We start from the raw sequence: 25,585 nt of genomic DNA on the forward strand, positions 1-25,585 counted from the left end.
AACGTTTACATATTGAATTGTTTGTATTTATGATTAATTAAAATGTTTGTTGTTAAGTATAAACATATTTTTGATAACAAGTTGATGTTTAATGTATAAAGAAACATGAAATTGCATAAATTGCAGATACCCTGATTAAAAATTCTTGCAATTTTTTATAAAACTTGTACAATGATCCATCTAAAAGGATAAGAGAGGTATTGAATAATAAAAACCATCAGTTGTCATACAAAAATTTATTGAACATATATATATATATAAAATGAATTTCTATTCTCCAATATAATCAAAAAAATGCCACCACACTTAATCAGTACTTTTTTTCAAAATATAAGCTATACAATATAAAACGCGAATTGGATTCTATAAAGGTCATTTAACAAGTTTATAAGTAATATAAGTTTTTTAGAAAAATAAACATTATGTAGATGGAATGGTCTACTTTCTGGGTTGTTGAATGTGGGCAATTGGTTTTACGTTGGAATGAGACATTGGTGGTTTCTCCTTATGAAAACTCTGAACCGCTTCCGGTGGAAAATCGGCATGACCTTTGGCGATGGCCCCAGATACAGTGGTGGCCTTTGGCGGACTGCTTGATATGGTAATTCCGGTAGTGTCTTCAGTCAGACCGCCGGAATCTTTTCTGGTCTTGTGCTGGGTTATTCTCATTCCGCCAGCCTTAACTGATAATTATTTCGGTTAAATGTGGGGGAACGTTTTTTTGCGACTTACCTGCAGGCGGATGGCCTCCTTTGAGTTCACACTCGTTTTTAGGGCTCGACATTTTGTCTGATTACCTTTAAGTACCGAACAATACTGAGCTGAATTGTTAACAACAAATATCAATATGGGAGAACTGCTTATGAGGCGAATTTTGTAAACAAACACGTAGACAAATCGGCCTTCGAAGTCGGAATATGAAATGATATATTTGGAAAGAAATCTGTATATATATAGAGGAACATCGCCAAGAAATCTGTATCATACAGTGCGTGATGTTATTTTTACATTGTAGATGGCTGAATCATAATCACATTGGGTCTCGGTTTGAATGGGGCTGTAGGTGTTTTATAGGGCTCCCTCACTTAACAATATAAATAAGATATAAGATATGGTTATGATATCTCCACTGGTTTACCCATAAAATGAAAGTTAATCTGATTTAAAATAAGTTTAATAAAAATTAAAAAAATAACAGAGATGTTTACCAATTTTTCTGTTACCCATTATTGTTGCATATTTTATTTTAACATAATCTGTGCTTAATTATTATTAATTTAATGTTTAAAGATAAATAAATAAATTGTAGAAGGTGTCTTACATGTAGCTCATGAAAATTAAGGGACACCCTAAATTATTTCTTAATAAGGTAGAAATACTGTACGAAAATGTGACGGAAACATTTGGATAGTCTAAGATCAAAATACCGAAACATACCTGCGCCTCCAAACGACTAACCCGTTTGCACCTGTGTATTCACTGTAACAAGGGTTGCATATCTGGATGTTTAACAAGACTGTCTGTATTCACAGAGGACTAGCGTACTTCATTACCGACCATCACGATCGATAATTTAGATAATTGTTACAGAAAATAAACGTGGAAACGAAGTGTCAAAACTGTGGGACCGCAAACATATTTAAATAATCTACTCATGATATAACAACTAAAACTAAACGTGAACAACAATTTATTACAATGGTCCTATTAGAAAATGATGCGGTAAGTTATAAAATTCAATTTGTTACTAGACCTAACCTGTGTTTTAGTTTCTTTCGGAACTCACAAAACTTTTCCAAAAAGCCAGACTAGAAGGTTCTGTTACAATGACTTTCAAAAGATGTAAGTAGTTTTAATTTACATATTTCTCAAGCGTTTATCCTTATCAAAATCCGTGTTCTATAACAGGTCATTTGTGTTGATACAACTTGTCGAATGCATAAATTGAACTTTGGGTATCACACATAATATTGGACCAATTGATAAATACTCAACCTTGTAACGTTATTTATTGGACATAATTTTAAAACACACACATACATATTAAAACAGAAAATCATAAACATATGTTACTGTTTTCAGATGATGGTATAGACAAACCTAAGCCAAGGGAAGGCAGGCCTCCACATCCAGTACCTCAGGAACATATGTGTTTAGTGAGAGCTAAGTTTAGGTCAAAGAAAATAGCAACAGTGATTCACCAGCAGGACGTGAATAAATTTCAAGTAGCTTACAGTAGTTTATTAAAGGGTAACTTAGATGGACTTAAAAAATTAAAGAAACCTAAAACAAAAACGAAGGCTGAGTAAGTTGATTCAAAGCATTTCTCTCACTAAATGTGTTTCATAAGATTGTATTCTACGGAAAAAAGGAAATTTGTATTGTACAGGTTAGAATAAGAGTTGTTTAATTTAATGTTCCCTATGTGAATATGGATGATGTATTTTTTTTTATTTTTTTGAAATTGTAATAGTACAATAAATGAACTTATTAATATTGCTGAGTTTTATATACATAAGCCAATAATTCTACTTATTTTTATATTTTGTTAGTGATCTATAGTATTTAAATTTAAAATATTTATGTCAGTATTTAAGTTATTGTTATTGTATTTAACAGAAACTAACTCTGTTGGTTTTAATGACTTGCAATGTATTATTTTTACATACTTAAATTGTGCTGAATGTCCATTACAGGTTGTGCAAATAAAGATTATATTTTAATTAAAAATATGCATGAAATTAGTTTTGAGTCATATCACATTTTTTCTGTTATTTAATTATAAAAAAATTATGCTATTGAAATAGTATTCTTTATTTTAGCTTCAGGTTAAATTACACAAATAATTTTTTCTTTTTTAAAATTTTAAAGATAAAACAACATTAGTGTAAATATTCGTTTATTTTTCGAGACAGTTTATTTTCCAAGATTAGCCAGACATTACTAAATTTGTTGTACGATTGGATCATTTATCCTTCGACTTAATAGTGGGCACATGTCGGCCCAATACTGTGTCATTTGGCCCTTAGTTGCTAAACAGTCATTGGCACAGTCCACCAGAAGAAAGCTCTTGAAACATTTGTCGCAGTTTATAATGCATAGATCCGTGTCATCGATATGTTTATACCCAAATACATTTGTCGTGCAGCAAACGATCAGTGCCATGAACATCAATTTCCATGTGCAACCTGAAACGTAAAGGATAAATTAACGACAATATAAAACTTGAAAAGCATTATTTAAGACTATCTGTTTTGGTGCAATAAAAATAACATTACGTTGTTGCACTCGTCAAGTTGCTACATATTCTCATTTATAATCTTGCAAAAGTTACGCGTAAATTTTAAGGCACTTTTACCAGATTGGTTCGGTCGTATCTTTGCATGTTCTCTTTTTATCAAAAACCGCCTGTTTTATATCGTATTGGTGGTGTACAGATAATATACATGCTGTAATATCGCGCTTAAAAACTCATTATAAAAATATAGGGGCGTTTTTTGTAGCCTTGCCAAACGTATTTTACTTTTCTAAATGAAATTTGTTTGGTTTAAAATTCAATTTAACTTTTATAGCTTTTCCATGCCTACAATTTGGATACATAAATGGCCGCAAGATAAAATACAATATGATGATTAAATGGAAAATGTATCGTCAATTTGCGGCTGAGTTATTGTGATTGATTCTGTTGTAAATGTTAAACGACTTCAGGCTGAAAACATTTTTGGTACGACCTTCGATCGCTAGTAATGTTTTTTATGTACTTTCACTCAGAAAACTCAATTGGACGTCATATTTTCCTTGACAAGCATATAATGCTTCTTAAATTTGTTAACAAGTATTAAATTCAGTTTTGTGACTCATTATGTCTATAATTTTTATATGAGAAGACAATAAAAATTAGGTAATACCAAATAAATATATTATTTTATATTTTATATAATTTTAATTTTTGAAATACAGAAAATAATATGATACTATTGACAAATAGATACTATTGAAATCGTTTATTACTTTGAACTTTTTTATATTTGATTTGATAATATATGGATGCATAAATGTAAGATTATTTATTATGTTACATTACCCTAGAGGTAAGTAAATAATATATATGATATAATATTAAGAAATTGCGGTATTCAGAATAATTTATTTTGTAATATAATAAATCATAATATTTTGTATACAACGTTAACAATAATGTATAAAATCGATAAATAATTCATTTAACATTTATTAAACAAATTGTAATATGTACTTTATTATTATTGAACATTTACGTATTTCATTTAAATTAAATCTCAATGTTTAAATGAATTACAAATGACTTCCTAAATATAATTGATTTAATAATTGGCAATTTTGTTTGTTTGTAAATAATTAAATTAGAGAATTAATTAACATATTATGTCACTGCTCTTAATTAATATGTATTCAAATAATATTAATATATTATTTAAAATAAAATCTCCAATCATTTTTTCTGTCCTATTTATATGTAGATATTTTAGTATTATAATAAAATTATTAAATAATTTTTATCGGCAGCTAATGTCTTATTAAGCTGTAACATGTATTATTTAATTTTAACTCTTACAGTCACTATGAAAACTGTCCGATTGCATTATTTCATGCACTCTATTTGTCGCCAAATCGAATTGAAAGAGGATTGCTGACATAAATAATACAGGGTGTTTAAAAGGCACTTACCCATTTTTTTTTAAAAAGCAGAATACTATTTGCGAACGAAAGAGGATTGATAGCTTTTATAGCTTTCACAAAGTTACACCTGTCTAAGTTCACGTCTCTTCTAAGCTCTTTAAATCACTGATACGTTGTCTGTGGGATAATCGGGGAGAGATTGCCTTTTATACACTCCCAAGGATCGATATTCTGCGATAAATATTAAAAATAAATGGATAGGATAATTTCATCCCGGTGGTTAATTGATGGAAATGGTTATTTTATTGCTTTAAGACTTTATGACTGATCAACAGCAGTTGTGCATTATTACACCCGGGCACTGTACGATCTTTAATTGATGCATCAACCTAAATTATGGAAAGGGTGATAGGTTTGCTTTCAAGTTTAAAAATATATTGTTTAATTAATATATTTTTAAATATAACTCACGGATTTATTAAATTAATAAATATCGAATAACATGTGAAATAAACAAGAAGATATTATGGAAAAAAGGGAGTGTATACGACTATATTAAAAAGAATTAATTGCTGGCTCACTTTTAACACAACCAGCGGTGGTCATTTAAAGAAAAAACCTTTTAAATTAGTGTTTGGAGCTTATTCCGCTAAAATATTCCTTTTCGGTTTGCAGCAAATGGGACTAAATAGTTACGTTTGCCGTGCACTAAATAATAAAATTGAAAACAGTTAAGTTTCCGTTCTCATTTAGTGATTTTGATTTGTTTAAATGGAAAAGGGAATTAATTTAGCAATCATAAGTTACTTATTCGTTTTTGATTATAAATTCCGTCATTTACTTGTGAAATGCTTTTTAAATTAGTACTGTGAGTTTATTCAGTTAAAATATTTCCCTTGGTAGTCGACAAAGCTGAATAGTTAAAATGTTTCCTTTGGCATGCACGAAAATAAAACAACACAAAAAACACATCAATTAGGCGTCATCGTTTCTATTAAGTGGAAACTAGACTGAAAATGAATAGAATATATAGAACCACAATACATGTATTGACTTTATCGAACACTCTTGTTTCACGTTAAAATGATCCAATTTTAAATCACATGGTTTAACGATCCAATGGTTTAAAGTTAAGACATATTTTATTCTAAATTGTGTCAGTAATAAATGACATATAAAATTGAATTGTGGCCTCTAGTCAAAATCTGTTTAATGTGCAATAAATTCTTCATAATTAAATGTTAAATTTTACATTTTACGTGTTAATTTAAATGTTAAGAAATACAGAAAAACACTACTTACTAAAATTCACCGCGAGTTATTACAGACTAGGAAAGAACTTTTCGACAAAATCCAATCCATTTATTAATTACATTTTTAAACCCTCAAAAATATTTAATTAATAAAAATTACAGTAAAATTGATTGTTGATTTAATATTTTCTGTTTAAAATATATTTTAAATTATTATTTATAGACATTATACAATGGCAAAAGAATATTCATGTATTATTTAAGTCCTTATTTTTTTATGAACATTGTGCATACTCCTGTTAATCTATATACATAATACATTTTAAATATTAAGATAGATCGATGGTAATATCTGCAAATTGCAGTAATAAAGTTTTAGTTGGTTCCTAAAAATGGATCTAAAATATTAACAAAATCACTAATAATAAAAGTGTTAATTTTATCATAGATTAATTATATATTGTGTTATGGCTTTAATAACGGTATTAGAGAAAATGTATAAAAAAATACAAATACAAAATTAAAAATAATATTTTTCATTAATTTTTATTTGTTTAAATAATAATTTAATTAAATAAATTTTAACTTAGGTCATATGAATGTTTTAATTAAATTTTTTCCTTTTTTTAAATTTGGAATATTTTCAATATTCAATATAATATCTTAAAATTCATCAGCCTAATCTTCCACTTCCATTAAAAATAAAAAATATAGATCTATAACGATAGTTCCACCTTAAAATTTTCAAACGGAAACTTATATATTTAAAAAATTACTATAATATAAATATTATAATATTTAAAAATGTAGGAAGTATGATTACATGTACAATTGTTTCGCCAATAAAACCTTGTTTAATATTTATTGATGAAATAAACAAATTTTACTATTAATTGTGTTAAACGTTGTATGATCATATCGGTTGAGGTTATTGGTACGTAAACCTGTTAAGTGCTTAATACCATCTACCCGAATATTTAGTGGTCACTGTGTTTTGTTCACGCGGATTTATTCGCTCCAACATTAATTTTAATTACAAAGTAACTAGAGTATCAGATATAGGTTGTTTATCGGTCGACGTTACAGTGATTATTTATGATCTTCATAATTGCACTCTGAGCAAACAGCCGGGTAATCTCTCCCTGTGAAATTATTATTTATCATTTTGATAATGATCAATTACAAAGACTTTGGATTTATTGAGTTGTCAAATTTTCACATGCCATTATTCATCTCTCATCCTGTTGTGACGTCAACTTTGTAGGTCTTTGTCTTCCTGGGGAGGGATTTTGATTTACAAATCGTATTCCAGCAAAAAATGTCGAAAATACTATACTTCAGCTCTAATATTTGTGCTGAAATTTGTTATGTGTGGCAATTGTATTTAAAATTTTTGAGATTTTACTGTTCACTCTTGCGTTATCGGTTATAAATTATGTAAATGCGAATAATATTGGATTAAAAGGGGATGTGCATAGTGTGCCTTGTGGGTTTTGTGGGTTTATGTAGTACTTTATTAATTAAAAATGTCATTAAATTGCCATTATATGGGATTTTAGGAACCAACTAATACGATTTTAAACATGGTTAGGTGTAGTAAGGGATTCGATAAAGTGGTATTATAAAGGCACGCAAAAAATTAATAAAATAATCTCTTCTGCAAGATTGAATTTTTATATAAATATTAAATTCTAAATTAAAACATACAGTAGCAGCATCATTATAGCAATTTTTTAAAAATTATAACCATTTTAGCCATAACTCTTTTATTTAATGTGAACTGTTAAAGTAATATTTATTTACTATTGTTATTTTATAGTATTATAATTGGTATCATTTTCATGTTGAAATACGTTTATTAAGAGCATCTTTTCTTTAATATATGGAAGCAAATTGTTGTTCAATATATCTCTCTGCATAAATCAGTCTAAGGGGACCTACACCAGAAGAATTGAAGCATCCCCATAGAATAATTGAACCTCCACCATGCTTCAGTGTGGGTATAACAAACTTTTTGTGTAGTTTTGTTCCTCTAGGATGTTTAACTTAAGCAGAACCACCATATTTTTTTATGAATTAATCTTTAAAAACTACTCACCTCCACTGTTCTATAGTCCAGTGGATATGATTTGAAGCAAGTCAAAATTTTTTCACATTTTTAGTAGAAACCAGGATTCTCCTGGTGGTGTCTCTATCCACTAACCATCTTTTCAAAGTCCTTGGACTAATTTCAGTAAGACCCATTACTTCCATATTGGCTTTAAATTCATAAGATTGTTTTTTGACATTGCAATTATCCAGATATTAAACAAAAGACTCAACAATAAACAGAAAAAAACATTACAGGTATTGGTATCCAATTCCAGCTCATATTTTTAATATATTTTAGTAAGTCACTACTATGGTCACCACTATAGGTCAACAACAGATCCTAGAATCCTGTTCCATTGTTGCATGGAACATGTAATTGATGCCCAAACCTCATCAGAGCATTGAGCATTGTGAAAATTATTATGATTATTTTGAGGTGAAGGTATTCACCTTCACTTAAAGAGAAACTGGTGGCAAAAGATTATTTGTGCTTGATAGTTAAGTAGATTTAAGGCCTCTACTCATTGTGTATAATTTGGATAAAGCAGGTGCTATGAACTCCTCAAGCAACGTCGGTTAACATTTTCTTCTACTTTAGGAGTAGTTGTAGACTTGCTCATTGAATCTTTGCATTCTTCCACACATATGATGTGAAAGAAGCTGGAGATGTGGATAAGCTTTAGATTAAGTTTTTGCAAATTAAAGAAGGTGCTACGAAAAGAAGTTGTCTTCTATATCTTGGAAACCGCTTATTTGCTAACTTACAGACTTTTCTGGTTATTTTGGGTCACCCCTTTGAATATTTTACATTTTTAACACATTTTGTTTTTAGCTGTTAACTTAATCTTAATTAAAACAATGTTGTCTTTATTGTGTACGTCAAAGTTCCTAAAAGCTTATTATATCGACACGATTTTTTTTATTAGTGTTGTGTCTTTAGCACTGTTTTGCATCTCATTTCAGTAATTAATTTAATTTACCTGAAAAGCTCTAAACTCGTGAAATGCGTTAACAATTCACATACGGTTGGTATCGATTAAACAAAACTACAAAGCCGGTTGCTTGGCAAACGTTTTCAAAGCCGGTAAATAGAAAGCGGCGAATTTTAGACTTGTCAGTTTGATTTCTCGCGCTCAGCATGGCCGATAAAAAGAAGGACGAGGAGGACGATGAGGACGATAGATTGGAGTTTCTCCTCAACTATATGGTCAAGTCCTACAAGCTAAAGCAGGAAAAATGGAATAAAATGATGGCAGATGCTGAAAGCAAGGTACGTCATCCTGATGTTTAAATATTTCATATTCAAAATATGTTTTACCTGATAAATAAGAGTAAATATACATATATGTATAATGAAACTACGTTATCTGGGGTTTGCCGTAAATCCGTATGAAATGTGTATGGTCCTATATTCGACTATCAAATGCTAAACTATGTATAGGAATAGACAGGATACGATTTTCACATACCTATTACAAAACCAAACTTCGGTTTAAATTTATATTATTTGCATAGTATCGTGTGTAATTAGTAGATTGTACTATTCTGAAACATATTGTGTGGTTTTGGATCCGGTATCAAATTCATAGATTTTATACGTCGCCCGACTTGTAACAGTTTTACCAATTTGATATGATGCGAGCTCACGACCACACCTAGTGTGCGAAATGATATGGAGATTAGTGAATATTTTTGCAATCCCAAACAACAATTAATTCGTGTAAATTACTAGAACTTCATTTAATGTCCCACCCATTTAAGTAAATTATTGCTTCAATTGCAAAAAGTTGCACAGAAATTGCGGAAAACGTATACAGCAAATTTACATAAACACCACTCGAAATAACTTAATAAATATTTCTGAATTAAATTGTATGCAGAAGCGTGAAACTAATCGATTCGAGTGTAAACAGATTTAGAACTGGTGATCGGGTTTAAGTGTCGGCGAAATTAACAAAAGCTGGTGTGCGCGATTCATATCATTAGATTACATTGGCGTTTATCACGCAATCTTGCAATACGGGCTATCATTTCCTACGGAACGTGAAAATTTGGAAATTAACACCTTGCTTTTGGATATCTACTTCCTGCAACACTCAAGCCAGTTTAATAATTTTAATGGTTAGGACTCGAATTCCCAAATTTATTGCCCGCATTGCTTTTAGAGAACTATTATGAAATTTTTAAACAATCCAGATGAAAAAATGCTGATTATGACGATACCCAACAGTGGCCTTCTCACACCCTACTTAACGTTCAACCCAAATATCAAACAGAAGTACACCTACTTCATCAGGACAAAGCGTGAAGATTTAACCATGCAAAACTTCAGAGATGTGGTAACATTCGGCGATATGGCGGGCAAACCCATCGACGAATTGTCCGTGCTCCTCGAAGGAGTCTTTAATCCGTTGCTAACGTTCCCGGGCAATCAAAAGTCGTGGCCCAGAGTGGTCGCGAAGGATGTCATGCAACACGTGCAGGACTTCAAGAATTCAGTGGAACAGGTAAATTACGGCGGCATTTGATGTCGACAATAAGCAAATATTCGTGTGTGTTTAGATACGTGGAGCTATGAGGAGTCAAACGGTATTGACAATGCCGGTAGACATACATTTGGTACATCAAGCGGTTATTGACTTTGAGCACGGCGGGGAAACTGATTTGCAACTCAAAGCTTGTTTAGAAAGCTCCGTCTCCAAATGGTTAAATACTATTAGTGACGTCTTGAAACAGTCCCCCGATATGGCTTTCGCCAACAATGCCAAACCTAATCCTAGAGTAGAAGTTGAATTTTGGAATCACAGAAAAACTAATCTGTGTTCGATTTACGACCAACTGAGGGACCCGCGTGTAAAGAAAATGGCAGAATACCTGGAAATGACCAATAGCGTTTACACAAAAGCCTACAGTTCGATGTACAAAAACGTCATAGCTGCGTACGTAGAAGCCAAAGAAATATGTTTATATCTTAAGCCGCTGGACAAACACATCAGAAAGTTTGACGAAGAACTTTTGGAGTGCGGTCATGACATAAAACCGCTGCTTCATTGCTTGGGTAAGTATAGTCGTGTTCTTTCTTTAATTTGAATGTAATCGTTTTTATACAGGAATGATCTGGGGCAATTCTAAATATTACTGCTGCAGTGAACGTATGGTGGTTCTAATGAAACAAATAGCAAATATGTTAATCGAATCAGCTGAGCGTTCCCTTGATCCCGGCTCGATATTCCAAGGAGAGCCCGATGAAACTTCCATCAAAATTATTAAGGTTATAAGAATATTTGAAAATTTCCTTGCCAATTTTGAATATGTACGAAACAACTTAGTTAATTATTTCCCTAAAAAGGAGACATCTGACGTAAAACGCGGAAGTATGAAACAAAAGGGCAAAGGAAAAGAAAAGGGTAAAGAGAAAGACAAGGGAAAAGATAAAGGTAAAGGAAAGGATAAAGATAAGAAAAAAACTAAATCAAAAGGATCCGGGAAAGTACGAACAAGTAAAGTACATTTTATTTGTATATTCATCTACAAATTTATTTTAAGGTTTCTGAACCTGAGGATGTTGAAGATGAAGAGGAGTTTGAGCCCAAAGGTTGGAATTTTCATAGAAGAGTCGTATTTCAACGATTGCTTGATTTAATAGAACGTCTCAAAATAGTCAATGGGGTTCTGAAAACTAATTTGGAGTACAGTAAATTAGAAAAAGTAGAAATTGGAGGCGTTGGCGGTAGATATTTGTCACAAAAATGTGAAGAAATCCTCGATCAATTTAATAAGAGTTACATGGTAAATAATTAATTGCCACTTATTGCATTTATTTTATTTTTACATTTCTATTGTAGACATTTAGTAATATTCAGTATGATGTTCTTGATACTGAAGATGATACCATATTGAAAGAAATCGACACCTTTTACAAAGAAGTATACGATTATGACAACAGATTAGCCGCCATTTTTACTTCTGCATTTAAAGATTGTTATACATTGGAGAGTATTTTTAAATTTCTTATAGTGGTGGGTGCATTAATAGACAGACCTCAAATAAATAGTCAACTGAAAGCTGAATTGAAAAAAATTCTGGACACATTCGATGAAGAATTAGATACCGTTAAAGGAATTTACGATAAAAGAATGTTCACCACTGGCATACCCGTAGACAAAAATTACCCCCCTGTCGCAGGCACTATATTGTACCTCGATAAGTTAGAAAGAAGAATTAGTAAACCGGGTGAAGAGTTTCGAGTCCTCGATTTTGAAATTGTGCAGTCAGATTATGGAAAAAACATTGTTAAGAAATATGAAGAGATGTTAAGTTTAATAAAAGCTGCCAAAGAAAAGTTCTTCATGGAATGGGCGGCCCAGGTACCGGCAATTGTTGAAGCTGGCATGGAGAAATTCCAATTGAAAAAAATACGTGATGGACAGCTCATGGTTAACTTTGACGATGAACTTGTGGAGTTATTACGAGAAATAAAATATTTAAAGCATCTGAGTTTACCAATCATCCCTCCGGAAGGCGAAGAAATATTTGAGAAATACAATGATCTTCTATATAGTAGAATGAAGCATAAGAGAATTGTGGAGTGGTACAATTACTTGAAGCTTGAGACTCTGGATGTTGAATATAATTTAATTGAAGATGAAATAGAGCAAATTGACACATTATTGAATACAGCTATTGAAGAAATGACTTGGTATACTAATGGTAACTAATATAATATTGTAATTATTGTGATGAATTTAACCTATTAATAATTTTAGATATGCAGCAAGTTGCTGTAATGTATGAAACTGTTCAACAGTTAATGGACAGAGTAAGACAAGCACAAGATTTGGTAGAAAAAGTTGTAGTTAATATGGATGATTGGTGTTCCATTCCTCTCTATCAAAGGAAAGAGGAAAAGAAGGAAAACTTACTTAGTTTGGAAAATCGATTTGAAATCTTCCATCATCGCAAGCAACACATACTGGCAACTTCGGCTGAATTTCAAAACGTAGTCGTAACTAATTACGTTCTCTTTATGAATGTAGTGGAAACTCCTGAAGAAGAGGAAGAGGAGGTGGAAGAAGAAGAAGAACCAGATTCTCCAGAAAAACAAAAAAAGAAAAAAGGTAAAGGAGTAGAAAAAGAAGCTGAAAGTAAAGACGCCAAAGGAAAAGGTAAAGTCAAAGATAAAAAACCTAAACCTAAAAAAGTCGAGGTAGAAAAAACTGAATCGGAAATATTGAGAGAACAAGAGGAAATTGCTAGAAAGGAGGAAGAAATTCGAAAGCGTGAACTTAAAGATCAACGATGGTTAGAATATCTTGACTATTTGGACTCGCTTATAGTGCGTTTTTTGAATAAAGCCATTTCAGTCAGTCTAGTAGAATTTCAAAATGAAATGGGAAATGTAACTCCTGTTTTACCATTTATTGAAGCGATTATGGAACTCCATGAAACTAAAATAGTGTTTATACCTTCCGCTGATATTGAGGAGACAGATAGTTTATACACTTTGTTTCAAAACTTAATGGGAGACATGTATGCTATGTCACATTTTATATATAGAGTAAAAGAAGCTCACAAGAATTTTCTGGAATTCGTTGAGGAGGACGATAATAATTTAGATAAATATCGAGATATTCTTGCAAAGGTAGCAAAAGAGATGGATAGTGCCATGGGAATATTAAAAGAGTTTGAAGAATATGCTCCGTTATGGAATGATGACCGACAAGAATATCTTCGACAGGTAATATAGAAGATTTTTCTTTTGTAATATTATTAAATCTAATTATTTTTATATTCATTCCAGTTTCTAGTATATGGGAGATCTCTAACCGAAGAAGAACTAGATATGCTTAACAACGAAGCGACTGCTGGCAATGTAAAGGAAACTCATCCTACAATTCTAATGTTTAAAGAAAAAATTGATTATTATGAAAATTTGTACATACAAGTGGATAAAATGAATACTACGAGAATTATGCCAGGAGGCTGGCTGAGAATAGATATGCGTCCTCTTAAACAAGCTATTTTAAATCACATATGCAAGTGGGCAAATTTGTTTAAACAACATTTATACCATCGCGTAATTGACAGTTTGAGTGAACTTGAGAATTTTATAGCGGAGTCTATCAAAACCATGCAAGTAACACTAACCGAAGATGATTATGATGGTTTGCTCAAAGTAATGAGTGTATTGTATCAAGTAAGGGAGAGACAGATAGCTACTGACGAGATGTTTGATCCATTGTGGGATATTATAAACCTTTTAAAAGAATATAATATGGAATTTACTGAAGATGTATATGTGCAGTTACAAGAAATGCCAGATAAATGGGCTTACTGTAAAAAGGTCGCCGCAACCACCAAACAAATTGTTGGTCCTCTACAAGCTATGCAATGTACGGCCATCAAGAGACGAATCAGTCTATTCGAGATTAGACAAAACGTATACAAAGATTATTTCAAGAAGCTTCAATTCTATTATTGGGACTGCAAAGATGTCTATAAGATACTAGACAAATGTAACAAAGAAATATTAAGCATGGAAGACGAGTTAAGTAAAATCCAAGAGCAGGCAAATCTTTTTGATTTAGTCCTTCCCGAGTTTAAAAACCTAAAATTCGTCAGAAAAGAAGTAAAGCAATTAAAACAATTATGGGATTACGTAAATATGGTAAGGTCAAACCTGGAAGAATGGAAAAAGACTTTATGGAGGAAAATAGATGTAGAGGCCATGGAGATGGAATGCAAGAAATTTGGAAAGGAAATTCGTCAAATGGACAAGGAGGTGAAAGTGTTTCCGGTTTACGCCGATTTGGAAGCAAGCATTAAGAACATGTTGACTTCATTAAGAGCCATCACTGAGTTACAAAATCCGGCAATCAGAGATCGTCACTGGATACAACTTATGCAGGCCACCAAGGTAAATCAATTGTTTTAGACGGGTTTCACTATAACGCCTGATTAGATATGTCTTTGTCTTGCTCCCGGGATTAATATGCCCACACCACCACCAAATTTAACTGTAAGTAAAAGGGATTTTGTCTCAATGATGTATTCATAATATTTATCGGACACATCTTTTTTACTATGTATAATTTGTTTTATATTACCGTTCTATATGGAATGATAATTTAAAACAAGTTATAAATAATAAATATTCTTATAAATGCACTTTATTATTGTAATATTATGTTTCGCATGTACTTTTTTATATAGAAGTCACGCTTTCTTGCGATTTATAAAGACTCAAGTACAAAGTGGAAAAATTATACTGCCAATAATTTTTTGTACTTAACTATGTAACTGTTTTTATACTTTTGTATTTTTTTACTTTTATACTTAAATACATAAATATACTCTGAAATATTGATTGAGTTTAATTTTCCCCCATTTCCTTTAATAGGTGCGGTTTCAAATGGACGACTCAACAACTCTCAACGACTTACTCGAGCTCAATCTGCATAAATATGAAGAGGAAGTTAAAACTATTGTTGATAAGTCTGTTAAAGAAATGGCAATGGAAAAAGTTCTTAAAGAAATACATGCTGTTTGGGCAGCAAACGAATTTTCTTCCGAAGTGCACGAAAGGACGAAGTTAAGACTGATAGTGGTTGCTGAGGAAATAATAGAAAATCTAGAGGAGCATCAAGTGGCATTGCAAAATATGATGACCTCTAGGTTCATAGACCATTTCTATGAAGAAGTTTCTGATTGGCAAAGAAAACTGGCCATTGTGGACACAGTTACTTCTGTATTTGTTGAAGTTCAAAGAAAATGGAGATATCTGGAAAGTATATTTATTGCCTCTGAAGATATTAGAAGTCAGCTCCCAGAAGACTCAAAACGATTTGATAAAATTGACAGAGATTTTAAAGATGTGCTTCACCAAATGCTTAGTAATCCTAATATAATAAAATCAACGAATGCACCTGGACTTTCTGAGAAGCTTGAAAATCTTTTCAACGATTTAACACTTTGCGAGAAAGCTCTAAATGACTATTTGGAAACGAAGCGATTAGTATTTCCAAGGTTTTATTTCGTGTCTTCCTCAGATCTACTTGATATTCTGTCCAATGGCAATCAGCCAGAGCTTATTCAAAGACACTTATCGAAACTCTTTGATTCTCTTGCTAAACTTAGTTTTATACAAGAAGGTGGCAAAAATACTAAAAGAGCCAATGGTATGGTATCCAAAGAATTGGGGGAACACGTGAAGTTTTCTGTTGTATGTGATTGTACAGGAAAAGTTGAAGTTTGGCTTAACAGAGTTATTGACTCTATGAGAATTACCCTACATTCAATTTTTGCTTCAGCTGTTATTACGTATGAAGACAAACCCAGGGAGCTTTGGATTTATGACTATCCTGCCCAACCAGCTCTATGTGGTAAATATCGTTCCAATATAAAAATTAGACTATAATATTATGAAAAATAAATAATAAAATATATTTTTAATAAGGTACACAAATCTGGTGGACTACGGAAACAAATATGGCTTTTGCAAAGTTAGAAGAGGGATACGAAAATGCTTTAAAAGACTACCAGAGAAAACAAATTGCACAGCTAGGAGCACTCATAACAATGTTACTGGGAGACCTTACACCTGGAGATCGTCAAAAAATTATGACAATTTGTACTATCGACGTACATTCAAGAGATGTAGTTGCTAAAATGATCCAGGTAATCATGTATATGCAGTTATGTTAATAACAATATAACATATAAATTATGATCATTGCAGATCAAAGTAGAAAACTCCCAATCATTTCAATGGCAATCCCAGCTTCGTCATCGTTGGGATAAAAAAATAAACGATTGTTTTGCCAATATTTGTGATGCACAGTTTCGATATTCCTACGAATATTTAGGAAATACACCACGACTGGTGATAACTCCCCTTACTGATCGTTGTTACATTACTCTGACCCAAAGTCTCCATCTCATTATGGGAGGAGCACCTGCTGGTCCAGCTGGAACTGGAAAGACTGAAACCACAAAAGACCTGGGAAAAGCTCTGGGCATGATGGTATATGTATTCAACTGTTCAGAACAGATGGATTACAAATCCATTGGAAATATCTATAAGGGTCTCGCACAAACTGGATGTTGGGGATGCTTTGATGAATTTAATAGAATTTCTATTGAGGTGCTCTCTGTAGTTGCTGTACAGGTGAAGTCAATTCAGGATGCTATTAAATTGAAGAAAACCAGATTCTTCTTCTTGGGGCAAGATATTATACTTATTCCGACTGTAAGTAAAAATCTTCAACTGTTATAAAATGTATAAACATTTTTTATAGGTTGGTATATTTATCACAATGAATCCTGGTTATGCAGGAAGGACAGAGTTGCCAGAAAATTTAAAAGCCTTGTTTAGACCTTGTGCTATGGTAGTACCAGATTTTGCACTTATTTGTGAAATTATGTTGGTAGCTGAAGGATTTCTGGAAGCCAGAGTCCTAGCCACCAAATTTATAACCCTATATACGCTTTGCAAGGAATTGTTAAGCAAACAAGATCACTACGATTGGGGTTTAAGGGCAATCAAATCTGTATTAGTAGTAGCAGGATCGTTAAAACGTGGAGACAGACTGAGGCCTGAGGATCAAGTTCTCATGAGAGCACTGAGAGATTTTAACATTCCCAAAATTGTCACTGATGATGTCCCAGTTTTTATGGGACTAATTGGAGATTTGTTTCCCGCATTGGATGTACCAAGAAAGAGAGATCCTGAATTTGAGAAGACTATTAAGAAGTCTGCTGTAGATTTAAAATTGCAACCAGAGGATGGGTTCGTGTTAAAAATTGTACAATTGGAAGAATTGTTTGCTGTGCGACATTCAGTATTCGTAATTGGGTTTGCTGGTACTGGTAAATCCATGGTATGGAAAACTTTAAATAGGACATACCAAAATCAGAAGAGAAGACCAGTTTATAATGACTTAAATCCTAAAGCTGTAACTAATGATGAACTTTTTGGTATTATCAATCCAGCGACCAGAGAATGGAGAGATGGTTTATTTTCTGTTATTATGAGGGACCAAACGAATATTCCTGGAGATGGTCCAAAATGGATTGTACTAGACGGTGACATAGATCCTATGTGGATTGAATCTTTGAATACCTTGATGGATGACAACAAAGTATTAACTTTGGCCAGTAACGAAAGAATTGCCTTAACCCACTCTATGAGGTTACTGTTTGAAATATCTAATTTAAGAACTGCTACTCCAGCCACAGTATCAAGAGCTGGTATCTTATACATAAATCCTGCTGATTTGGGATGGAACCCTTTTATATCCTCATGGATTGATACAAGGCCAATACAAAGTGAAAAAGCTGTTCTCTCGATTTTGTTTGATAAATATATTCCGCAGTGCTTGGATGCAATGAGAAAGAAATTTAAAAAGATAACTCCAATATCTGATATTGCACATTTGGAAATGTTATGTCATTTACTGGACAGTTTTCTTACTCCACAAAATGTACCAACAGACTGTCCAAAAGAATGGTATGAAATTTATTTCGTCTTTTCTATAATTTGGGCATTCGGCTCAACACTTTTCCAAGATCAAATTGTGGATTGGAGAAATGAATTTAGTAAATGGTGGGTGAGTGAATTCAAGACTGTCAAATTTCCATCTCAAGGCACTGTGTTTAATTATTTTATTGATGAAGAAACCAAAAAATTTCTTCCATGGACCGAACTTGTCAGATCTTTTGAATTGGATCCTGATATACCATTACAAGTAAGAATTAATTTTTGAGATAAATCGATTTTATTCGGAATTATTTATTTATTTCAGGCTACATTAGTAAGTACTGCAGAAACAACAAGACTGAGATTTTTCTTGGATCGTTTAATGGCTAGAAGAGTTCCTGTGATGCTTATTGGACCTCCTGGTAGTGGAAAAACTGTAATAATGGCAGAAAAACTGAATAGTCTTTCAGATGACTATGCAGTAACTAACGTACCTTTCAATTTTTATACTACTTCCGAAATGTTACAAAGAATTCTTGAAAAACCCCTGGAAAAGAAAGCCGGAAGAGTATACGGACCGCCAGGCAATAAAACCATGGTGTATTTCATTGATGACATGAATATGCCCGAGGTAGATAAATATTTCACTGTTCAACCTCATACTTTACTAAAACAGTACATGGACTATCAGCACTGGTATGACCGACAGAAGTTAACGTTGAAGGATATACATAATATTCAATTTATTTCGTGCATGAATCCTACAGCTGGCTCGTTTACAATTGATCCACGATTGCAAAGACATTTTTGTTCTTTTGCAGTAAGTTTCCCTTCATCAGATGCTGCGTTCCATATTTATAATCAGATATTGAGTCAGCACTTAGATGCTCCCTCAAATAAATTCTCACCCAGTCTTGCCAGAATATGTCCAATTTTGGTAACGGCCGCACAAACGTTGCATGCAAAAGTAGCCACTTCATTTTTGCCGACTGCGGTTAAATTCCATTACACATTTACACTTCGTGATTTGTCGAATATTTTTCAAGGCATGTTATTTGCCATGGGACCGGCAATTCCAAATATAAACACTATAATTAGATTATGGATGCACGAGGCTAGCCGAGTTTATGGAGATAAATTAGTAGATTCTATGGATATAAAAACATTTGGGAAGTTATTGGTTGAAACTGTTAAAAAAGGATTTGAAGAGCTTGATGATAATATTATTTTTGCTGAACCTTTATTATTCTGTCATTTCGCACTTGGAATTGGCGATCCAAAATATTATCCTTTGGATGATACAAGGCATTTGGCAAAATTACTTAACGAAGCTCTGTCTGGATATAACGACTTGGTTGCGGCTATGAATCTTGTGCTGTTTGAAGACGCCATGGATCACATTTGTAGGATTAATAGGATTCTAGAATCACCGCGTGGTAATGCTCTTCTTGTGGGTGTTGGTGGATCTGGAAAGCAATCTCTTACGAGATTATCTGCATTTATATCATCATTCGACGTGTTTCAAATTCAATTGAAAAAAGGCTATACAATGGTAGACATGAAGACAGACATCGCTGCATTGTATATGAAGTCAGGTGTGAAACAAGTTGGAATTGTATTTTTGATGACTGATGCTCAAGTCCCTGAAGAGAAGTTTTTGGTGCTGATCAACGATATGTTAGCTTCTGGTGAAATCAGTGAATTGTTGCCTGACGAAGAAGTCGAAAACGTAATAAACGCTGTAAGAGGAGAAGTCAAGGGTATTGGACTCATTGACACCAAAGAAAACTGTTGGAAATTTTTCATAGATAGAGTTAGAAGATTGCTAAAAGTTGTGCTGTGCTTTTCTCCAGTTGGATCAACTTTGAGAATTCGAGCGAGAAAGTTTCCAGCTTTAGTAAATTGTACATCTATTGATTGGTTCCATGAATGGCCGAAGACGGCCTTGGAATCAGTATCCACACGTTTCTTGGCAGAAATTGAAACACTTCCTCGAGATCTCATTAAATCAGTGTCTCTATACATGTCTCACGTTCATACTTCTGTCAATGACATGTCCCAAATTTATCTATTAAACGAAAAACGCTATAACTATACAACTCCTAAATCTTTTCTGGAACAAATATCCCTTTACTCAAAGTTACTAACCGAAAAAACTCAAGGATTAGTATCAAACATAGAACGCCTTGAGAATGGTTTGGAAAAAATTGCGACGTCTAAGGAAGAAGTGGATAATTTAAAAGTTGTTTTGGCCGATCAAGAAGTTGAACTGGCAGCTAAAAATGACGCAGCAGGCAAACTAATCTCAGTTTTAAGCGCAGAAAATGAAAAAGTTGCTGCAGAACAGGCCTTTGCAGCTGAGGAAGAGGCAAAAGTCAAGATAATCGAGGAGGATGTAACAGTCAAGCAAAAAATTTGTGCGGAGGATTTGGCAAAGGCGGAACCAGCATTATTGGCCGCTCAGGAAGCCTTAAATACTCTTAACAAAAATAATTTGACAGAATTAAAATCTTTTCCATCTCCACCGGAAGCGGTGGTGGATGTATGTGCCGCTGTAATAGTTCTGTTTTCTCCCAAAGGAAAAGTTGCAAAAGATCGAAGTTGGAAGGCTGCCAAGGCGCTTATGGGAAGAATCGACATATTTTTAAATGACTTAATTAATTATGACAAAGAAAATATGAGTGCAGATGTTGTAAAGGCTACAACTGAATACACTAAAAATCCTGAATTTAATCCGGAGAAAATACGAGTGAAGTCGGAAGCTGCTGCGGGATTGTGTTCATGGGTCATCAATATTCTTAAGTTTTACGATGTATTTGTCGTGGTAGAACCCAAAAGGAAAGCACTTGCCAAAGCTAATCAGGATTTGTCAGACGCTCGTCGTAAACTACAAGAACTTAACGAACGATTGAATGAATTAGAAAGGAAACTGGGAGAACTGAGGGCTGAATTTGATATAGCTATAGATGCAAAATTGAAATGTCAAGCAGAAGCTGATGCAACAGCTCTAAGTATTGACTTGGCTAACAGATTAGTAAATGGCTTGGCTTCAGAGAACGTCAGATGGAGAGAGTTAGTGAAGACATACAGAGAAAATATTAAATCACTACCGGGTGATTGTCTAATAGTAACCTCATTTATTTCTTACGTCGGATGCTTTTCTAAAAAATACAGAACTGATTTAATGTTTAAGTCTTGGATGCCATTCTTTAAAACTTTAGAAGTACCAATTCCAATGTCGGAAACGGTAGATCCTTTACAGTTGCTTACAGACGATGCAGTTGTAGCTCAGTGGAATAACGAAGGGTTACCTACTGACAGAATGTCCATAGAAAATGCTTGTATTTTATGCAATTCTGCTCGATGGCCATTAATGATAGATCCGCAATTACAAGGCATTAAATGGATAAAAAATAAGTTTGGGGAAGACTTAAAAGTAGTTCGAACAACAACGCGAAACTATCTTGACATTATAGAAATATGTATTTCTGAAGGAGAGATTTGTCTTCTAGAAAATATTGGTGAAACTTTAGAAGCTGTTTTGGATCCATTACTTGGCCGTGTGCTAATCAAGAAGGGACGATTTATTAAAATGGGAGACAAAGAAGTTGATTACAATCCAAAGTTTAAACTTATTCTCCATACTAAACTGGCCAATCCCCATTATAAACCTGAAATTCAGGCGCAAGCTACATTAATTAATTTCACTGTAACCAGGGATGGTTTGGAAGAACAGTTGTTAGCCGAAGTAGTCAAAGCCGAACGACCGGATTTAGAAACATTAAAGTCTTCTCTAACTAAGCAGCAAAATGAATTTAAAATTACCCTGAAACGCTGCGAAGACAACTTATTAAACAAATTGTCCTCAGCTACTGGAAATATTTTGGGGGATGTTGAATTGGTAGAAAATTTGGAAACAACTAAGAGAACGGCAAGCGAAATTGAAGAAAAAGTAACTGAAGCTAGGGTTACTTCGGTGAAAATTGATGATGCTAGAGAACAATATAGACCTTGTGCTTGTAGAGCGTCTATTTTATATTTTGTTCTGAACGATCTTTGTCGAATTAATGCTATCTATCAATTCTCCTTGAAGGCATTCAGTGTTGTCTTCAAAGATGCCCTGGCTAGAGCACCACCATCCGAGAAATTAAAAGATAGAGTAGCAAATCTGTTAGACAGCATTACATTTTCAGTGTACATGTACACAGCACGTGGCCTTTTTGAAGCTGATAAATTAATATTTAAGGCACAGGTAACATTCCAAATATTGTTGAACTCCCAAGAAATTGACATTGAAGAATTAGACTTCTTGTTGAGGTTCCCTGCTATAAGTGGGCTAACATCACCAGTTGATTTCCTAAATAACCTATCTTGGGGTGGAATTAAAGCACTGTCGTTGTTGGATAACTTTAAGAATTTGGATAAAGACGTGGAAGGCGCATCGAAGAGATGGAGAAAGTTTGTAGACAGTGAATGTCCTGAGAAAGAAAAGTTTCCAGGCGAATGGAAAAATAAAACTTCTCTTCAAAAGTTGTGCATTATGAGGGCGTTGCGTCAAGACAGAATGACATATGCAATGAATGTATTTATTGAAGAGAAAATGGGTTCGAAATATATTACTGCTAGAAGTGTGGCTTTTGAGAAATCTTATGAAGAAACTAGTGCTGAAACACCGGTGTTCTTCATCTTGTCTCCAGGTATTTACATTTTTTTAAATAAGGAATTAGTAATTAAATTGTCTTTTGCTAGGTGTCAACCCGTTAAAAGACGTGGAAAAGCTAGGCGAAAAATTAGGTTTCACTTTTGAAAAATCTACGTTCCACAGTATTTCCTTGGGCCAAGGTCAAGAAATCGTTGCCGAAAATGCTATGGATGTAGCTGCCGAACACGGACATTGGGTGATTTTGCAAAACATACACTTGGTAGTCAAATGGTTAGCAACATTAGAGAAGAAAATGGAACAGTGCGCCGAATTTGGCCACAAGAGTTACAGGCTGTATTTGAGCGCTGAACCTAATGCAGATCCTATGCAATGTGTCATCCCACAAGGCATTCTCGAGTGCTCAATTAAAATAGTTAATGAACCTCCATCAGGGATGTTTGCTAATTTACACAAAGCTTTGGATACATTTACTCAAGAAACTTTGGAGATGTGTTCAAAAGAGGCAGAATTTAAAGCAATTCTTTTTGCTCTGTGTTATTTCCACGCCGTTGTGGCTGAGCGAAGAAAATTCGGTCCACAAGGTTGGAACAGAAACTATCCATTTAATATTGGAGATTTGACTATAAGTGTTAATGTGCTTTACAATTATTTGGAAAACAATAATAAGGTACAATAATAATAAATCTAACCTACTTTATTTTACCAATCAAATAAATTTGTTTAGATTCCGTGGGAGGATCTGAGATATTTATTTGGAGAAATTATGTATGGTGGACACATAACTGACGATTGGGACAGAAGACTGTGCAGAAACTATCTAAGTGAATACATGTCTAATGAGCTCATCGATGGAGATTTACAATATGCTCCTGGCTTCTTCGCTCCTCCAAACACTGATTATGACGGTTACCATAAATATATTGACGAAAACCTCCCACCTGAAAGTCCTTACCTGTATGGCCTTCATCCAAACGCTGAAATCGGATTTCTTGCTAATATATCCGATAAGGTATAACATCGAAAAATATTTTGTTTAATTAAATATTAATCAAATGTCTATTTAGATGTTTAGAACAATTTTCGAGATGCAGCCAAAGGATGCTGGTGCTTCAGCCGGTGTTGGAATGAGTCACGAGGACAAAGTGCGAGGCATGATTGAAGACATCATTGATAAACTACCAGAACCGTTCCGAGTGCGAGAAATGATGGCTAAATTAGAAGAAAGAACACCATACATCATTGTAGCTTTTCAAGAATGCGAACGTATGAATATGTTAACTGTTTTGATGAGAAGATCCTTAACTGAACTAGAACTGGGGCTAAAGGGAGAACTTACTATTACTTCGGAGATGGAGACATTGGATAATGAATTGTTTATGGATCAAGTACCCGACACCTGGGCTGCAAAGGCTTATCCAAGTCTTCTTCCTCTCGGACAATGGATTAGCGATTTGTCCAACCGCATAAAAGAATTAGAAGGTTGGACTGTGGACTTTTCAATGCCTGCGACTGTTTGGTTGGGTGGATTCTTTAATCCACAATCATTCCTCACAGCTATTATGCAGCAAACTGCCAGAAAGAACGAATGGCCCTTGGACAAGATGTGTTTAAATACTGATGTTACCAAAAAACAAAAAGATGACTTTACGTCGGCTCCTCGTGAAGGTGCTTATGTCTCTGGATTATTTATGGAAGGAGCAAGGTAGGATTTACTAGCGTTTCTAAACAATAGCTGTAATTAATTTATTTTTGGTTAGGTGGGATCCACAGGCAAACAGCATTGCTGAATCGAAATTGAAGGAGCTGTTTCCTGTAGTACCTGTCATTTTCATAAAAGCGATTACTTCTGACAAACAAGAAACAAGGAATATGTACGATTGCCCTGTATATAAGACTAGAATGCGTGGACCTACCTTCGTTTGGACCTTTATGTTGAGGACTAAAGAAAAGGCCTCCAAATGGACTTTGGCAGGAGTTGCATTGTTATTGCAAATTTAAAGAAAATTACTTAAGACAACTTCTAAAAAATATTAAAATGATGGAAGTAAACTAGAGTATGTATAATTAAATTTGCAACATTAACTTAGACAGATATTAGCTCGATATTTTATGTACAAATTTATTTAATTTTATTAATAGAAGTATAGAAAATATTAAGTTTGAATAAAATTAACTATTGTTAAAAAATAGTTTTTTTACTTTAATTACTGCTTGAAAAACAAAAAGTCTATGAAGCTGTGTTTGACTTAATCATCAAAGAATAACAAACAACCAAGAATTGAATTAAAATCTTGCCACATAAAATATGAGCACAGTGGAATTATAGTGGTTCGCAAAGGTATTTGCGGAACTTGCCACTTCCACAATATCCAATATGTGGGATAAATGCGGAGTATGGAAACATAACGGGTATTTTCGTACCTATACAACATGAAGCAAAAA

General features: G+C 33.4%; 3 protein-coding genes across 3 annotated transcripts; 2 read left to right on the forward strand and 1 right to left on the reverse strand.

The window, feature by feature from the left end:
- Positions 1 to 221: 221 nt before the first annotated feature.
- On the reverse strand, positions 222 to 906 carry LOC109609152 (death-associated protein 1-like). The gene is made up of 2 exons (XM_020025772.2): positions 733 to 906; positions 222 to 683 (listed from the first exon to the last, which is right to left on the reverse strand). Exons 1-2 carry the CDS (start codon positions 782 to 784, stop codon positions 439 to 441), a joined length of 297 nt encoding a protein of 98 aa, XP_019881331.1. The 5' UTR covers positions 785 to 906; the 3' UTR covers positions 222 to 438.
- A 667-nt stretch (positions 907 to 1,573) lies between these two features.
- Positions 1,574 to 2,496, forward strand: LOC109609167 (signal recognition particle 14 kDa protein). The gene is made up of 3 exons (XM_020025793.2): positions 1,574 to 1,722; positions 1,770 to 1,842; positions 2,083 to 2,496. The coding sequence occupies exons 1-3, from the start codon at positions 1,699 to 1,701 to the stop codon at positions 2,307 to 2,309; spliced, it is 324 nt and encodes a 107-aa protein (XP_019881352.1). The 5' UTR covers positions 1,574 to 1,698; the 3' UTR covers positions 2,310 to 2,496.
- Positions 2,497 to 9,141: 6,645 nt separating this feature from the next.
- LOC109609132 (dynein beta chain, ciliary-like) lies at positions 9,142 to 25,330 on the forward strand. The gene is made up of 17 exons (XM_049961112.1): positions 9,142 to 9,273; positions 10,169 to 10,510; positions 10,566 to 11,061; positions 11,114 to 11,493; positions 11,550 to 11,792; positions 11,849 to 12,713; positions 12,770 to 13,740; positions 13,804 to 14,919; positions 15,403 to 16,384; positions 16,459 to 16,679; positions 16,741 to 17,250; positions 17,300 to 18,748; positions 18,806 to 23,177; positions 23,230 to 23,810; positions 23,868 to 24,152; positions 24,208 to 24,845; positions 24,901 to 25,330. Exons 1-17 carry the CDS (start codon positions 9,142 to 9,144, stop codon positions 25,139 to 25,141), a joined length of 13,824 nt encoding a protein of 4,607 aa, XP_049817069.1. The 3' UTR covers positions 25,142 to 25,330.
- Positions 25,331 to 25,585: the final 255 nt, after the last annotated feature.

This window comes from Aethina tumida, chromosome 1 (genome assembly GCF_024364675.1).
Source record: "Aethina tumida isolate Nest 87 chromosome 1, icAetTumi1.1, whole genome shotgun sequence".
Lineage (NCBI taxonomy): Eukaryota > Metazoa > Arthropoda > Insecta > Coleoptera > Nitidulidae > Aethina > Aethina tumida.

Excerpts from the sequence above, each read along its gene's own strand:
- LOC109609167 (XM_020025793.2), top strand. The coding sequence starts at position 1,699 with ATGGTCCTATTAGAAAATGATGCG. Across the intron at positions 1,723-1,769 it reads TCCTATTAGAAAATGATGCG|TTTCTTTCGGAACTCACAAA; the intron begins GTAAGTTATAAA and ends CCTGTGTTTTAG. Across the intron at positions 1,843-2,082 it reads TACAATGACTTTCAAAAGAT|ATGATGGTATAGACAAACCT; the intron begins GTAAGTAGTTTT and ends TACTGTTTTCAG.
- LOC109609132 (XM_049961112.1), top strand. The coding sequence starts at position 9,142 with ATGGCCGATAAAAAGAAGGACGAGGAGGACGATGAGGACGATAGATTG. Across the intron at positions 11,494-11,549 it reads AATCAAAAGGATCCGGGAAA|GTTTCTGAACCTGAGGATGT; the intron begins GTACGAACAAGT and ends ATTTATTTTAAG. Across the intron at positions 14,920-15,402 it reads AACTTATGCAGGCCACCAAG|GTGCGGTTTCAAATGGACGA; the intron begins GTAAATCAATTG and ends TTCCTTTAATAG.
- LOC109609152 (XM_020025772.2), bottom strand. The coding sequence starts at position 784 with ATGTCGAGCCCTAAAAACGAGTGTGAACTCAAAGGAGGCCATCCGCCT. Across the intron at positions 684-732 it reads AGGAGGCCATCCGCCTGCAG|TTAAGGCTGGCGGAATGAGA; the intron begins GTAAGTCGCAAA and ends AATAATTATCAG.